This window comes from Rana temporaria, chromosome 7, assembly GCF_905171775.1.
Source record: "Rana temporaria chromosome 7, aRanTem1.1, whole genome shotgun sequence".
NCBI lineage: Eukaryota > Metazoa > Chordata > Amphibia > Anura > Ranidae > Rana > Rana temporaria.
Genome location: NC_053495.1, coordinates 195560990 through 195578388, shown reverse-complemented (window position 1 = coordinate 195578388; position 17399 = coordinate 195560990). Strand labels below are relative to the sequence as shown.

The 17399-nt window shown below is 44.7% G+C and overlaps 1 protein-coding gene across 1 annotated transcript in view; it reads right to left on the bottom strand.

Annotated features, from left to right (window-relative positions):
• Positions 1-5580: 5580 nt before the first annotated feature.
• DNAI4 (dynein axonemal intermediate chain 4) overlaps positions 5581-17399 on the bottom strand; it is a 44387-nt gene continuing 32568 nt past the window's right edge. Inside the window, exons 15-17 of the mRNA XM_040360753.1 lie at positions 14904-15130; positions 10315-10468; positions 5581-5726 (exon numbers count right to left, since the gene is read on the bottom strand). Coding sequence (XP_040216687.1) covers positions 5676-5726; positions 10315-10468; positions 14904-15130 — 432 coding nt within the window. The 3' untranslated portion in view covers positions 5581-5675. The remainder of the gene's footprint in view (positions 5727-10314; positions 10469-14903; positions 15131-17399) is intronic.

Sequence of the window (17399 nt, the reverse complement as noted above, 5' to 3'; positions counted from 1 at the left end):
TTCTTCATAAGAAAAGACTTTCTGTCTTGCCACTCTACCCCATAGCCCAGACATATGAAGAATACGAGAGATTGTTGTCACATGTACCACACAGCCAGTACTTGCCAGATATTCCTGCAGATCCTTTAATGTTGCTGTAGGCCTCTTGGCAGCCTCCCTGACCAGTTTTCTTCTCGTCTTTTCATCAGTTTTGGAGGGACGTCCAATTCTTGGTAATGTCACCGTTGTGCCATATTTTCTCCACTTGATGATGATGGTCTTCACCGTGTTCCATGAAATATCTAATGACTTGGAAATTCTTTTGTACCCTTCTCCTGACTGATACCTTTTAACAATGAGATCCCTCTGATGATTTGGAAGCTCTCTGCGGACCATGGCTTTTGCTGTAGGATGCGACTAAGAAAATGTCAGGAAAGACCTACTAGAACAGCTGAACTTTATTTGGGGTTAATCAGAGACACTTTAAATGATGGCAGGTGTGTACTGACTCCTATTTAACATGAGTTCCAATGTGATTGTTTAATTCTGAACACATCCCCAGTTATAAGAGGGTGTGGACACTTATGCAACCACATTATTTTAGTTTTATTCCCCCAAAAGATTTAGTTTGTTTTTCAATTGAGTTGTACACTTCATACGTCACATTAACCACTTAAGGACCAGAAGGATTTGCCCCCTTAAAGACCAGGCCATGTTTTGCAATACGGCACTGCGTTGCTTTAACTGACAATTGCGCGGTCGTGCGACGTTGTACCCAAACAAAGTTTATGTCCTTTTTCCCCCTCAAATAGAGCTTTTCTTTTTGGGGTATTTTGATCACCTCTGCGGTATTTATTTTTTGCGCTTTAAACAAAAAAAAGCCACAATTTAAAAATAAAAATAAACATTTTTTTACCTTTTTTTTTTACAAATTTCGTCATCAGTTTAGGTCAGTCTGTATTCATTTATATATTTTTGGTAAAAAATAAAATAAAAATAGCAATAAGCGCATATTGATTGGTTTGCGCAAAAGTTACTGGGCCAGATTCTCGTAGATCCGCGTATCTTTGCGCGGGCGTAACGTATCCGATTTACGTTACGCCTCCGCAACTTAGACGGGCAAGTGCTGTATTCTCAAAGCACTTGCTCCGTAAGTTGCGGCGGCGTAGCGTAAATAGGCCGGAGTAAGCCCACCTAATTCAAATTTGGAACAGGGGGTGTGTTTTATGTAAATAACGTGTGACCCGATGTGATTGACGTTTTTCACGAATGGCGCATGCGCCGTCCGTGGAATTTCCCAGTGTGCATTGCTCCAAAGTACGCCGCAAGGACGTATTGGTTTCGACGTGAACGTAAATGACGTCCAGCCCCATTCACGGACGAATTACGCAAACAACGTAAAATATTCAAAATTTGACGCGGGAACGTCGTCCATACTTAACATTGGTACGCCGCATGTACGCCACCATATAGCAGGGGTAACTTTACGCTGGGAAAAGCCTAACGTAAACGGCGTATCTGTACTGCGTCGGCCGGGCGCACGTTCGTGAATTTGCGTATCTAGCTGATTTACATATTTCGACGCGTAAAGCAGCGTTCACGCCCCTATCGGCCAGCGTAAATATGCAGTTACGATCCGACAGCGTAAGAGACTAACGCTGGTCGGATCTAATATAAATCTATGCGTAACTGATTCTAAGAATCAGGCGCATAGATACGACCGGCCAGACTCAGAGATTCAACGGCGTATCTGGAGATACGCCGTCGTATCTCGTTTGTGAATCTGGGCCATAGCGTCTACAAAAAATGGGATAGTTTTATGGCATTTTTATTATTTATTTATTTTTTACTAGTAATGGTGGTGATCAGTGATTTTTAGCAGGACTGCGACATTGCGGCAGACAGATAGGACACTTTTTTTGGGACCAGTGACATTTATATAGCGATCAGAGCTAAAAACAGATACTAATTACTCCATAAATGTCACTGGCACTGGCAGGGAAGGGGTAAGCACTAGGGGGCAATCAAGGTGTTAAGTGTTCCCTAGGGAGGTGTTTCTAACTATGGGGGGAGGGGACTGACTAGAGGAGGAGAGATTACTAGGAACAGCAGATCTCTGTCTACTCCCCTGTCAGAACGGGGATCGTTCTGTTTACATTGACAGATCCCTATTCTGGCTCTCTGAGGAGCGATCGCGGGTGGCCGGCGGACATCGCGGCCGCCGGCCACGCGCAATCGGCTCCCTCCCTTCCAAGCTATAGGGAGCCGCAATCGGCTCCCTATAGCTTGTTAATGCGCCCGACGTGCAATGACAGCGATTTGCGCAGCCGTGCCAACCCGTGGCAGTACAACTGCGGCGGCTGGTCGGCACGTATTTAGAGATGGAAAAAGTTCTGAAACGATTTATCTTTGTTTGATTTACATCACAGAAACCTAAAATTTTAAGTGTGTAGACTTTTTATATCAATTGTGTATATATATTTTATATATATATATATATATATATATATATATATATATATATATATATATACGCAATCATATAATCGACCAAAGACATATTCCAATCCAATGGGAGAGATCATAAGGGACATCCTGTAGGAGAGGGTCCCGGGTCACTAGGGCTTTAGTAAATCTGCCCAACTTGTATAACAATTACCAAAATCTTGAAATGAAAGAATAGATCATACAAAGGCTTGAAATTCCACATTAAAAGGGATTGTAAAGGTACAATTTATTTTTTCCCTAAATAGCCTCCTTTACCTTAGTGCAGTCCTCCTTCACTTACCTCATCCTTCCATTTTGCTTTTAAATGTCCTTATTTCTTCTGAGAAATCCTCACTTCCTGTTCTTCTGTCTGTAACTCCACACAGTAATGTGAGGCTTTCTCCCTGGTGTGGAGTGTCGTGCTCGCCCCCTCCCTTGGACTACAGGAGGGTCAGGACGCTCTCTACGTTGCAGATAAAGGAGCTGTGTGTTAGTGGGCGTCCTGACTCTCCTGTAGTCCAAAGGAGGGGGCGAGCACGACACTCCACACCAGGGAGAAAGCCTCGCATTACTGTGTGGAGTTACAGACAGAAGAACAGGAAGTGAGGATTTCTCAGAAGAAATAAGGACATTTAAAAGCAAAATGGAAGGATGAGGTAAGTGAAGGAGGACTGCACTAAGGTAAAGGAAGCTATTTAGGAAAAAAAAATTGTACCTTTACAACCCCTTTAAGTGTAGATCCTGCCGATAATGTCCACACAAGAAGTGGTTTTAACAGGCACCTGGAAGTAACAAAACTGGCCAAACAGGTAGTAAAAGGGTAGACTATGCCTACGTCATGTGCCAACATGGCTGGGTTGAATCACCCCGGGGTTTGTAGGTGACAGCACAAGTGCACAATAGGGAGTCAGTTGTCACCCCCATAACTGTAACTGTCTAAACAAGGCTCTTCACAGCAAGAGCACAGGTATTATTGAAAGATTTGAAAAGATTGATAATTGTAAAGAAAAAAAAAAAACGGATAACACCATTGTTTGGTTGGAAACAGTAATGTGATATATCCGCAATGACAGTTTTATGTTGTCATACACAAATACCATTACCTGTTGTAAAGGGATTTGGCTTTTATGGCTTTTTCTCTGATAACATATCTTATCAGATATAAAGTTACTTCCTAAGGTGTACAAACATTTTGCTTTTCCAGACAAATTTCACAGGCTCACAATTATACATCACCCATACCCATGTTCAGTGGTAAAGTGCTCCCTGCAATTGGAGGCCAGTGATAAAGTGCTCCCGGACACTGGAGGTCAGTGGTAAAGTGTTCTCGGACACTGCAGGCCAGTGATAAAGTGCTCCCGGACACTGGAGGTCAGTGGTAAAGTGTTCTCGGACACTGCAGGTCAGTGATAAAGTGCTCCTTGACGTTGGAGGTCAATGGTTAAGTGCTCCCTGACACTAATTATCAGTGATGAAGTGCTCCCTGACGTTGGAGGTCAGTGGTAAAGTGCTCCCTGACACTGGAGGTCAATGGTAAAGTGCTCCCGGACACTGGAGGTCAGTGATAAAGTGCTCCCGGACACTGGAGGTCAGTGATAAAGTGCTCCCCGACATTAATTATCAGTGGTAAAGTGCTCCCTGACGTTATAGGTCAGTGGTAAAGTGCTCCCTGACACTGGAGGTCAGTGGTAATGTGCTCCCTGACACTGGAGGTCAATTGTAAAGTGCTCCCTGACACTGATGATCAGTGGTAAAGTGCTCCCTGACACTGGAGGTCAGTGGTAATGGGCTCCCTGACACTGGAGGTCAATTGTAAAGTGCTCCCTGACACTGGAGGTCAATTGTAATGTGCCCCCTGACACTGGAGGTCAATTGTAAAGTGCTCCCTGACACTGGAAGTCAGTGATAAAGTGCTCCCTGACACTGAAGGTCAGTGGTAAAGTGTTCCCTGACACTGAAGGTCAGTGGTAAAGTGCTCCTTGACGTTGGAGGTCAATGGTAAAGTGCTCCCTGACACTAATTATCAGTGATGAAGTGCTCCCTGACGTTGGAGGTCAATGGTAAAGTGGTCCCTGACACTAATTATCAGTGATGAAGTGCTCCCTGACGTTGGAGGTCAGTGGTAAAGTGCTCCATGACACTGGAGGTCAGTGATAAAGTGCTCCCTGACACTGGATGTCATTGGAAATGTGCTCCCTGACACTGATGATCAGTGAAAAAGTGCTCCCTGACACTGGAGGTCAGTGATAAAGTGCTCCCTGACACTGGATGTCATTGGAAATGTGCTCCCTGACACTGATGATCAGTGATAAAGTGCTCCCTGAGGCTGATGATCAGTGAAAAAGTGCTCCCTGACACTGGAGGTCAGTGATAAAGTGCTCCCTGACACTGATGATCAGTAATAAAGTGCTCCATTACACTGGAGGTCAGTAGCATGAAGAAGAGATCGTTGTTGCCACTGGTTAGTTACATGACCCTTAGTCCTGCCAGTTAATGTCTATGTATCTATACAGTCACTGTCAGACCTTGGCATTGATCCACAGCCTGGGTGGATTCATTTGTCGACCAACGGAAACTGTATATATGACCTGTCCCTGTATTCTACCACACATAAAGTATATGGTGTCCTCAACAACATGGCAGCGGACAATGCTTTTGATGGAAATCTGTATGTATATATATATATATATACACACACACACACACTCTTGAATGGTGGCAGAATGAGCTGTTAATGGAAAACTATCAACTGTGCATACCCATGCCACTTAGACCAGCTTCACACTGGGGCGATTTTCAGGCACTTTAGCGCTAGAAATAGACTCTACTAAGCGGCTGAAAACCGCCTCCCATTCATTCCAGTGTGTCTTTTCACACTGGGGCAGTGAGCTTGCGGGACATTCCCGAAAAGTCCTGAAAGCAGTATCTTTGGGGTGAGTTGGGAGCGCTGTATTTAGCGCTCCCAAAACGCCCTGCCCATTGGAATGAATGGGCAGCACTTTCAAAGCGCCTGAAAAGCGTTTTGAAAGTGACGCAAAATTTTACTTTTTACCCCTTTTTTTTGTGTTACACAAAGCATAAGAAAAATCTAGAAATAAATGCACACACACCACCTGTTTTATATACAAGTTTATTTAATTTTACATTTTTTTGCACTTGTTCCATAACGTCACCAAATCTGCTTGTCAGGACTAATTCTTCCCAATAAATTACAGCTGACTGGTCAGAGTTGCTCCGATGAGATCGTATAACGCTTTCACCTGTAAGAAAGGAGGAGGAGGATACCCTCATTATAGGCAAGCAGACTGAATTATGGGATAGAGCCGGGAGATTTAACCAAATGATTGGCGGAATGAGGGACGGGCCTCGGCCAGTTGTCATTAAGAGTGATGTCTGCCATAAAACAGCACTTAGCATTGAGTCACATTTTACAGGGGGGTGGATGGGGGAGGAAGGAAGGGCCTATAAAGATGAAAAATGTGCAGAAGATACAAAAAGAAATAAAATATTTACAGGATAGGATTTGCATGGAAGGAATTTATGAGAAGTCTTTAAATTCTTGTTGGCTTCAAAGATACATTCAACCTGGTCATTACTTTCACCAAACAGATGTAACTGTGGTTCAGTTTCTGGATCTATTCTGGGGCAGATCACATCTAATGCTCACCATACACATTGCAATTTACAGTGCCTTGCAGAAGTATTCACCCCCGTGGCTTTTTACCTATTTTATTACATTACAGCCTTTAGTAAAAAAAAAAAAAATACCGTATTTTCCGGCGTATAAGACGACTGGGCGTATAAGACGACCCCCTAATTTTCCAGGAAAAATGTTGGTTTTGGGATATACTCACTGTACCCCCTTCTTACTAGTCTTTCTGGAAGCTGAGGGGTAGCCGGAACCGCTGACAGAAACAGGCTTTTTTAAATCTCACTGTGCCATTACATTACATCCCCCGACTGTGCCATCACTTGCCCCCACTGTGCCATCACTTGCCCCCACTTGCCCCTTACTGTGCCATCACTTGCCCCTCACTGTGCCAGAGCTTGCCCCCTCTCTGTGCCAGAGCTTGCCTCCTCTCTGTGCCAGAGCTTTCCCCTCTCTGTGCCTGAGCTTGCCCCCACTGTGCCTGAACTTGCCCCCCAGTGCAATCACTGCAAACAGTGCCATCACTCACTTTTTTCTCTGAATAGGCGGTGCGGTGCGGTGACAGTCTCCGTGCTGCGAGCGTCAATGATTTAAAAGACGCGCCTTCTCCTCAGACTGTCCTGTGTTAGGCGGAACACAAAATTTCCCAGCAGCGCCTCTGTTCTGTGTTCCGCCTATCACGGACGTCTTCTCATCTCGTCCGAGGATGAGAAGGCATCTGTGATAGGAGGAACACAGAACAGAGGCGCTGCTGGGAAGATTTGTGTTCCACCTATCACAGAACACTCTGAGGAGAAGGAGCGTCTTTTAAATCATTGATGCTCTCGCAGCACGGGAGACTGTCCCCGGCGTATAAGACGACCCCCGACTTTGGATGCATTTTTTTGCATCCAGAAAGTCGTCTTATACGCCGGAAAATACGGTAATCTGAATGATATGTGATGGATCAGAACACAATAGTCTAAGGCCTGGATTCACGTAGAATCGCGTATCTTTGTGCGGGCGTAACGTATCCTCCGCAACTTTTACAGGCAAGTGCCGTATTCTCAAATGAAAGTTGCGGCGGCGTATGGTAAATAGGCCGGCGTAAGCCTGCCTAATTCAAATGTGGTAGATGTGGGCGTGTGTTATGTTCATTTTATGTGACCCCACGTAAAGGACGCTTTTTACGAACGGTGCATGCACCGTCCGTGAAAGTATCCCAGTGCGCATGCTCCAAATTTACCCGCAAGAAGCCAATGCTTTCGACATGAACGTAAATGACGTCCAGCCCTATTCGCGAACGACTTACGCAAACGACGTAAAATTTTCGAAATTCAACGCGGGAACGACGTCCATAGTTAACATTGGTACCCCTCATGTACGCCTCATATAGCAGGGGTAACTTTACGCCGGGAAAAGCCTAACGTAAACGGCGTTACTGTACTGCGTCGGCCGGGCGTACGTTCGTGAATTCGCGTATCTAGCTGATTTACATATTTCTAGGCGTAAATCAGCGTACACGCCCCTAGCGGCCAGCGTAAATATGCAGTTAAAATACGACGGCGTATTTACCTCTAAAAAAAATTAAAAATATGACGGCGTAAGAGACTTACGCCGGTCGGATCTAATACAAATCTATGCGTAACTGATTCTAAGAATCAGGCGCATAGACGGCTCGGACTCAGAGTTACGACGGCGTATCTGGAAATACGCCGGCTTAACTCGTTTGAGAATCCGGGCCTAAGTTGGTGAAGTAAAATTAGGAAAATAGATACATAAAACAATTTTTTAGAAATAAAAAACTGATAATTGGCATGTGCGTATGTATTCACCCCCTTTGTTATGAAGCCCATAAAAAGCTCTGGTGCCACCAATTACCTTCAGAAGTCACATAATTAGTGAAATGATGTCCACCTGTGTGCAATCTAAGTGTCACATGATCTGTCATTACAATGACACACCTTTCTGAAAGGCCCCAGAGGCTGCAACACCTAAGCAAGAGACACCACTAACCAAACACTGCCATGAAGACCAAGGAACTCTCCAGTAAGGGACAATGTTGTTGAGAAGTACAAGTCAGGGTTCGGTTATAAAAAAATATCCAAATCTTTGATGATCCCTAGGAGCCCCCTCACATCTATCATAACCAAATGGAAAGAACATGGCACAACCGCAAACCTGCCAAGAGACGGCCGCACACCAAAACTCACGGAGCGGGCAAGGAGGGCATTAATCAGAGAGGCGGCACAGAGACCTAAGGTAACCCTGGAGGAGCTGCAGAGTTCCACAGCAGAGACTGGAGTATCTGTACATAGGACGACAATAAGCCGTACGCTCCATAGAGTTGGGCTTTATGGCAGAGTGGCCAGAAGAAAGACATTACTTTCAGCAAAAAAAACCAAAATGGTACGTTTTGAATTTGAGAAAAGGCATGTGGGAGTCTCCCAAAATGTATGGATGAAGGTGCTCTGGTCTGATGAGACTAAAATGTAACTTTTTGGTCATCAAAGAAAATGCTATGTCTGGCGCAAACCCAACACATCACATCACCCAAAGAACACCATCCCCACCGTGAAACATGGTGGTGGCAGCATAATGCCGTGGGGATGTTTTTCAGCAGTCGGGACAGGGAAACTGGTCGAGGGAAAGATGGATGGTGCTAAATACAGGGATATTCTTGAGCAAAACCTGCACCACTCTGTGTGTGATTTGAGGCGAGGATGGAGGTTCACCTTCCAGCAGGACAATGACCCCAAACACACTGCTAAAGCAACACTTGAGTGGTTTAAGGGGAAACATGTAAATGTGTTGGAATGGCCTAGTCAAAGTCCAGACCTCAATCCAATAGAAAATCTGTGGTCAGGCTTAAAGATTGCTGTTCACAAGCGCAAACCATCCAACTCGAAGGAGCTGGAGCTGTTCTGCAAGGAGGAGGAATGGGCAAGAATCCCAGTGGTAAGATGTGGCAACTCATAGAGACTTATCCAAAGCGACTTGGAGCCGTGATAGCCGCAAAAGGTGGCTCTACAAAGTATTGACTTTAGGGGGGTGAATAGTTATGCACACTGGGCCAGATTTACATCGAGATACGACGGTGTATCTCCTGATACACCTTCGTATCTCTGATTTACGTTGGTCGTATCTATGCGCCTGATTCATAGAATCAGCTACGCATAGATATGCCTAAGATCCGACAGGTGTAACTGTGTTACACCGTCGGATCTTAGGCTGCAATTCCAGGCTGGCCGCTAGGTGGCGCTTCGCTTTATTTACGTGACGATTATGAAAATGAGGAGATACGACGATTCCGAAACGAACGACCGCCCGGCGCTTTTTTTTTTACGTTGTTTGCGTTCGGCTTTTTTCTGGCGTATAGTTACCCCTGCTTCTATGAGGCGCAGCCAATGTTAAGTATGACCTTCGTTCCCGCGACGAAATTTGAAATTTTTACGTCGTTTGTGTAAGTCGTTCGCGCATACGGATGGACGTAATTTACGTAAACGTCGAAACCAATGACGTCCTTGCGACGTCATTTGGAGCAATGCACGCTGGGAAAATTTCCGGACGGCGCATGCGCTATTCGATCGGCGCGGGAACGCGCCTGATTTGAATAGTACACTCCCCCTAGCCGCGGAATTTGAATTCCGCCGGGGGATTTGCGAGACGCCGCCGCAAGTTTTGAGGTAAGTGTTTTGTGAATTACCCACTTGCCTCAAAAACTTGCGGCGGCGGATCTTAAATCACATAGATCACGCGGATCTAAAGATCCGCTAACCTATGTGAATCTGGCCCATTGAGTTTTTTTGTTATTTTGTCCTATTTGTTTTTTGCTTCACAATAAAAAAAAAAAAAAGATGTGGGCATCTTCTGTAAATTAAATGATGTAAATCCTCAAACAATCCATGTTAATTTCAGGTTGTGAGGCAACAAAACACGAAAAATGCCAAGGGGGGTGAATACTTTTGCAAGGCACTGTCTTCGATTTAAATACGAACGGCCGCAATAGACCTATTTCTAACTAGGTTTTCTATCACTTCCTGTCTCGGAGACAATGGTCACCAGAACAAACAAAAAGGTGTGAATCTCCCCAGCGGGGACACAGACAGTGAATAGAATAGAAACCTGTGGCTGACTTTATCTAAAACTAAAACAGAGATAAAAAAAGGGGAAAACATTAAATACCGAATGAATGTGACATCAAAGATAAAAAGCCTCACCTTTGATGCACGCGAATGTGAGACGTTTCTCAGCGTGTACACACTGACTTGTCCGTCGCTGTCTCCTATCAGGACGCAGTTTGTGTTCTTAGCGAAGAGAAGTGTCGTGAGTCTCATTCCAGGTTTGGCAGGACTCACAATGATCGGGTCCAATCTGTACAAGACAAAAAAATCCAAAAGCTGAAGACATCACATAGGAATAAATATAGACTCTCTCCAAATAATGGTGTATAAAGCCACCTTCTCAGTGCTTAACCACTTAAGCCCCGGACCATTTTGCTGGTCAAAGACCGGGACACTTTTTGCGATTCCGCACTGCGTCGTTTTAACTGACAATTGCGCGGTCGTGCGACGTGGCTGCCAAACAAAATTGACGTCCTTTTTTTTCCCACAAATAGGGCTTTCTTTTGGTGGTATTTGATCACCTCTGCGGTTTTTATTTTTTGCACTATAAACAAAAATAGAGCGATCATTTTGAAAAAAATTCTATATCTTTTACTTTTTGCTATAATAAATATCCCCCAAAAAATTATAAAACATTTTTTTTCCTCAGTTTAGGCCGATACGTATTCTTCTACATATTTTTGGTAAAAAAATATTGCAATAAGCGTTTATTGATCGGATTGTGCAAAAGATATAGGGCCAGATTCTCAAAACGCGCCTATCTATAGGCGGGCGTAGCGTATCTCAGATACACTACGCCGCCGTAACTTAGTGAGGCAGGTCCCGTATTCTCAAAGAACTTGCGGCCAAGTTACGGCGGCGTAGTGTAACTGTGCCGGCGTAAGCCCGCGTAATTCAAAGTAGGCTAGTGTGGGCGTGTTTTATGTTAATGTATCGTGACCCAACGTGATTGACGTTTTTAACGAACGGTGAATGCGCCGTCCGTGAACGTATCCCAGTGCGCATGCTCAAAATTACGCCGCAAATAGTCAATGCTTTCGACGTGAACATAAATTACGTCCAGCCCCATTCACGGACGACTTACGCAAACGACGTAAAACACGACGCTGTTCGTACGTTTCCGATGTCCATACCTAACATGACTTACCCCTGCTTTATGAGGGGTAACTTTACGCCGGCGTATGTCTTACGTAAACAACGTATCTTGCTACGCCGGGCGCACGTACGTTCGTGAATCGGCGTATCTAGCTCATTAGCATATTCGACGCGTAAATCTACGGAAGCTTTGAGAATCTGGGCCATAGCGTCTAGAAAATAGGGGATAGTTTTATGGCATTTTTATTAATATATTATTTTTTTTACTAGTAATGGCGGCGATCAGCAATTTTTATCGTGACTGCGACATTATGGCGGACACATCAGACACTTTTGACAAATTTTTGGGACCATTGTCATTTTTACAGCGATCAGTGCTATAAAAATGCACTGAATACTATGAAAATTACACTGGCAGTGAAGGGGTTAACCACTAGGTGGAGCTGTAGGGGTTAAGTGTGCCCTAGTGAGTGACTCTTACTGTAGGGGGGATGGGCTGTGTGTGACAAGACAGTGATCACTGCTTCCGATTACAGGAAGCGGTGATTAGTGTCATTGTCACTAGACAAATCGGGGAGATGCTTGTTCACATCAGAATCTTCCCGTTCTTCCTCAACGTGAAACGATCGCGGGTATCCCCGCTGAGATCCGCTGCGACCATGAGCCCGACCCGCGGTCGGACTCATGGTGCTCGCGGCGGGCGCACGTCCACAATGCTGCTTTCTTAAAGGGGACGTATATATACGTCCTTGTGCCCAGGAGTGCCATTCTGTCGACGTATAAGTGCGTGCGGCGGTCGGCAAGTGATTAAGATAACCTGTCATATGACAGAGCGAGTAGAAAAAAAAAAGGCTATAAATAACTTTTAAAATCCCCAAACAACTTTAGTTGCACCTAAGCTGTGGGCCCCCAGATGCTTTCAATTCATTGCCCCCCCCCCACCCCCCCCAGTTTCACTGGATCATCCATGAAAGGAGAAGTACAGCCAAAGCTTGTTTGGCTGTACTTCTCCTGTGGATGACAGGACTGCATTTCGTTTTGCTGTGAGTGACATGTTTTCAGCAGAGAGCGGGCTCACGTCACAGAGCTGGTCCAAACTCGGGCATCATCACAACCAAAAAAAAAAAAGGATCCACCCACATACCTGCACCGGCACACGGCTCAGCCTCTCAGCTAAAATAGCCAAAATTCATGCATCCTACTCCTGATGATTGGCTGTAAACGCCATGAAACGCGTTGAGTCTACACTCAAGGGTGCCAAGTCAAGCTTGCCTAAAATCACGAATTCTGCCAATAATTTGTTTACATCCATCATGATTAATTGTTTATTTGATTTGTATGTTTATTAAATTCATTAATTATCATTGTTTGTATCATATTTATCCATTATTAATATTAAATACACTGCTCAAAAAAATTAAAGGAATACTTTTGAATCAAAACTCCTGGGATATTGATCTGGTCAGTTAAGTAACAGAGGGGGAGGGGTGTATACAGAGGGGGAGGGGTGTATACAGAGGGGGTTGTTAATCAGTTTCAGCTTCTTTGCTGTTAATTGAAATTAACAACAGGTGCACTAGATGGGCAACAATGAGACGACCTCCAAAACAGGAATGGTTTTTCAGGTGGAGATGTCTGACATTTTTTTCTTACTCATCTTTTCTGACTGTTTTGCATTTGGCTAGGGTTCGTGTCACTACTGGTAGCACAAGGCGATACTTGGACCCTACAAAGGTTGCACAAGCAGTCCAACTCCTCCAGGATGGCACATCAATACGTGTCATTGCCAGAAGGTTTGCCGTGTCTCCCAGCACAGTCTCAAGAGCATGGAGGAGATTCCAGGAGACAGGCAGATACTCTAGGAGAGCTGGACAGAGCCGTAGAAGGTCCTTAACTCATCAACAGGACCGGTATCTGCTCCTTTGTGCAAGGAGGAACAGGATGAACACTGCCAGAGCCCTACAAAATGACCTCCAGCAGGCCACTGGTGTGAATGTCTCTGACCAAACAATCAGAAACAGACTTCATGGGGGTGGCTTGAGGGCCCGACATCCTCTAGTGTGCTCTGTGCTCACTGCCGGACATTATGGAGCTTGATTTGCATTTTCCATTGAACACCAGAATTGGCAGGTCCGCCACTGGTGCCCAAAGCTTTTCACAGATGAGAGCAGGTTCACCCTGAGCGTATGTGACAGACGAGAAAGGGTCTGGAGAAGCTGCGGAGAACTTTATGCTGCTTGTAACATCGTTCAGCATGATCGGTTTGGTGGTGGGTCAGTGATGGTCTGGGGAGGCATATCCATGGAGGGACACACAGACCTCTACAGGCTACACAATGGCACCCTGACTGCCATTAGGTATCGGGATGAAATCCTTGGACCCATTGTAAGACCCTACGCTGGTGCAGTGGGTCCTGGGTTCCTCCTGGTGCACGACAATGGCCGGCCTCATGTGGCGAGAGCATGCAGCCAGTTCCTGGATGAAGAAATTGATACCATTGAATGGCCCCCACGCTCACCTGACCTAAATCCAAAAGAACACCTCTGGGACATTATGTTTCGGCCCATCCGGTGCCGCCAGATTGCACCCCAGTCTGTTTATTAGCTCAGTGATGCTCTGGACCAGATCTGGGAGGAAATACCCCAGGACGCCATCCGTCGTCTCATTAGGAGCTTGCCCTGATGTTGTCAGGCATGCATACAAACACTTGGGGGGGCCATACAAACTACTGAGGACCATTTTGAGTTGTTGCAATAAAATTTCAGCAAAATGGACTAGCTTGCTGCATAATTATTTCACTGTGATTTTCGGGGTGTCTTTGAATTCAGCAGTATAGATATCCAGCATGAGATTTTTGCCCGTTGAGATCTGATATGTTTTCAAAGTGTTCCTTTCATTTTTATGAGCAGTGGATATCCATATGATTATTATTATATTGATTTTGCCTTGCTTTGCCTACACTGCTATTGTATATCATATGATACCTTGTATATCTTTATATTACACTACATATATTCATTGAATTTACAATATTGGTTCTATTGCTTATTAGTTGAATATGGGTACATAGATCTCCCCATGATGATTGTGACATCTAATTTATTAAAAATAAGGTATTGTACATAACACTTTATACATATTCATGCCTCATATAAAATCCCAAATTTCTTTCCTCTTCTACTTATAATTATACATAATTAGTAATTAGAAGTATAACTAGTATGATGCAGTTGAAAGGATGAGAACTGACAACGTAAGTGAAGAAGTCAAGCAATGACTATATACAGGGTGGGCCATTTATATGGATACACCAAAAACAAAAGTTGGATTCAAAATGGCCGACTTCAAAATGGCCACCATGGTCACCACCCATCTTGAAAATTTCCCCCCTTACATATACTAATGTGCCACAAACAGGAAGTTAATATCACCAACCATTCCCATTTTATTAAGGTGTATCCATATAAATGGCCCACCCTGTACATTAACGTCTCTTTCCCTGAAAAAGAGGTAAGGATATCTTTGGAGTTTCCATTTTACTGCTTCAGAAACAAAATGTCACTCCGAACAATCAAAAACAGATGACTTACGTGCTGACACCCAAATTCCAGATCTCCACCCTGTTCTCATTCACCGCTCCAAACACTAGCGGTGATTTCGGAGACCACATGATGTCATGGACGGCGTTTTTCGTAGCCGAGAATGTTAAGATGGGTTTCAGGATGTCCTGTCGCCACAAGTGAATACACCAATCTGCTGAGCAACTGAGGAACACGTCGGGGCAGAAGGGAGACCACGCCAGCTTATAGACTGGACCCTGAAATATGAAGAGACATTTAGACAGACAGTACGTATTATCATAAGGAATTGGCTACAGTGATTGATATAACAGAAGAACAGACCTGTTTGATTGCTTTGGGTGCCCCTTAAAGTAGAGGTGAAAGCATATCCCTGTGTCCCAGAACATGGGGTGCAGGCGTGTCATAATACCCCTCCAAGAGGTTAAATGTAAAGATTAAAGGATTGCTACTACACCCAACCAGACAAGGTAAATAAACGATAAAGAGCAGCCTCAGCCTACATGTAACGACCAAACTACACAACCTGATGCATAGGGTCCCTCTGGCTAAGCCCCGGTGGGCAGGGCGAATTGCATCTTGGTGTTTGGTTTGGTGGAGACTTGTAGGCTGAGGCCGCTCTTTATAATTTTTTCACCATGGCTGGTCAGGAGTAGCGAAGAACAGACCTGCCCAATCTTTGAGGGTCAGTGCACTGTTTCAGATATGGGTGGTCCCAGGGGGTTGAATTCAGTGTCCTGCATCTCTAATAGTGAGATGCCCATCGTGGTCTCAACCTATGCCCCCCTTCCCCCATTATAATGGGTCTCACGGCTCTTGTTGTATTGAAAACAAAAGGAAAAGGATTCTGAGATCTCTTCATAATGACCAACCGGCAAACTAGAAACAGGGGCAGATGGCAGACAGCGTGTATGGCATTGTGTGGGTGAGCGGTTTGCTGATGTCAACGTTGTGGATGGAGTGGCCCATGGTGACGGTGGGGTTATGGTATGGACAGGCGTATGTTATGGACAACGACCACAGATGCATTTTATTGATGCCATTTTGAATGTACAGAGATACCGTGACGAGATCCTGAGGCCCATTGTTGTGCCATTCATCCACAACCATCACCTCATGTTGCAGGATTATAATGCACGGCCCCATGTTGCAAGGATCTGTACACAATTCCTGAAAGCTGAAAACATCCCAGTTCTCGCATGGCCAGCATACTCACCGGCAGGGCAGCCATTAGAAATTTTGGGGCCCATTAAACAGCAGCGGAAAAGAACAAAAGGGGAGGTGCCAACTTGTGAGGGGCTCTCCCCTCAGGAAGCTTGGGCCCCTCAGGACTCCCGGGCCCCTCAGGACTCCCGGGCCCCTTACATCTGTACGGGCTGTACCCCCTTGATGGCAGCCCTGGTCACATGACATGTCACCCATTGAGCATGTTTGGGATGCTCTGGATCGGCGTATACGACAGCGTGTTTCAGTTCCTGGCAATATCCAGCAACTTCGCACAGCCATTAAAGAGGAATGGACCAAAATTCCACAGGCCACAATCAACAACCTGATTAACTCTATACGAAGTAGATGTGCTGCACTGCGTGAGGCAAATGGTGGTCACACCAGATACTGACTGGTTTTCGGACCCCCCCCCCAATACAGTAAAACTGCACATTTTAGAGTGGACTAATCATGCTGTCTAATCAATATCTTTATATGCCACATCAGTGCGGTTGATGGATTATCTTGACAAAGGAGAAGTGCTCACTAACACAGATTTAGACAGATTTGTGAACAATATTTGAGAGAAATAGTCCTTTTGTGTACATAGAAAAAGTTGTAGATGTCTTTTTGCGATTCGGCACTGCATCGCTTTAACTGACAATTGCGCGGTCATTCGACGTGCCTCCCAAACAAAATTGGCGTCCTTTTTTTCCCACAAATAGAGCTTTCTTTTTGTGGTATTTGATCACCTCTGCGGTTTTTATTTTTTGCGCTATAAACAAAAATAGAGCGACAATTTTGGAAAAAAAATCAATATTTTTAACTTTTTGCTATAATAAATATCCCCAAAAATGATATAAAAAACATTTTTTCCTCGGTTTAGGTCGATACGTATTCTACATATTTTTGGTAAAAATAAAAATAAATCGCAATAAGCGTTTATCGATTGGTTTGCGCAAAATGTATAGCGTTTACAAAATAGGGGATAGTTTTATGGCATTTTCATTAATAATTTTTTTTTACTACTAATGGCGGCGATCAGCGATTTTTTTTGCGACATAATGGCGGACACATCGGACACTTTTGACACATTTTTGGGACCATTGTCATTCTCACAGCGAAAAGTGCTATAAAAATAAGTGTGACCTAATGTGTGTTTCTTACTGTAGGGGGGCGGGGCTGGACGTGTGACGTCAGTGATCCTCGTTCCCTATATTAGGGAACAGACGATCACTGACACTGCCACAGAGAAGAACGGGGAAGGTTTGTTTGCACTCACCTCTCCCCGTTCTTCAGCTC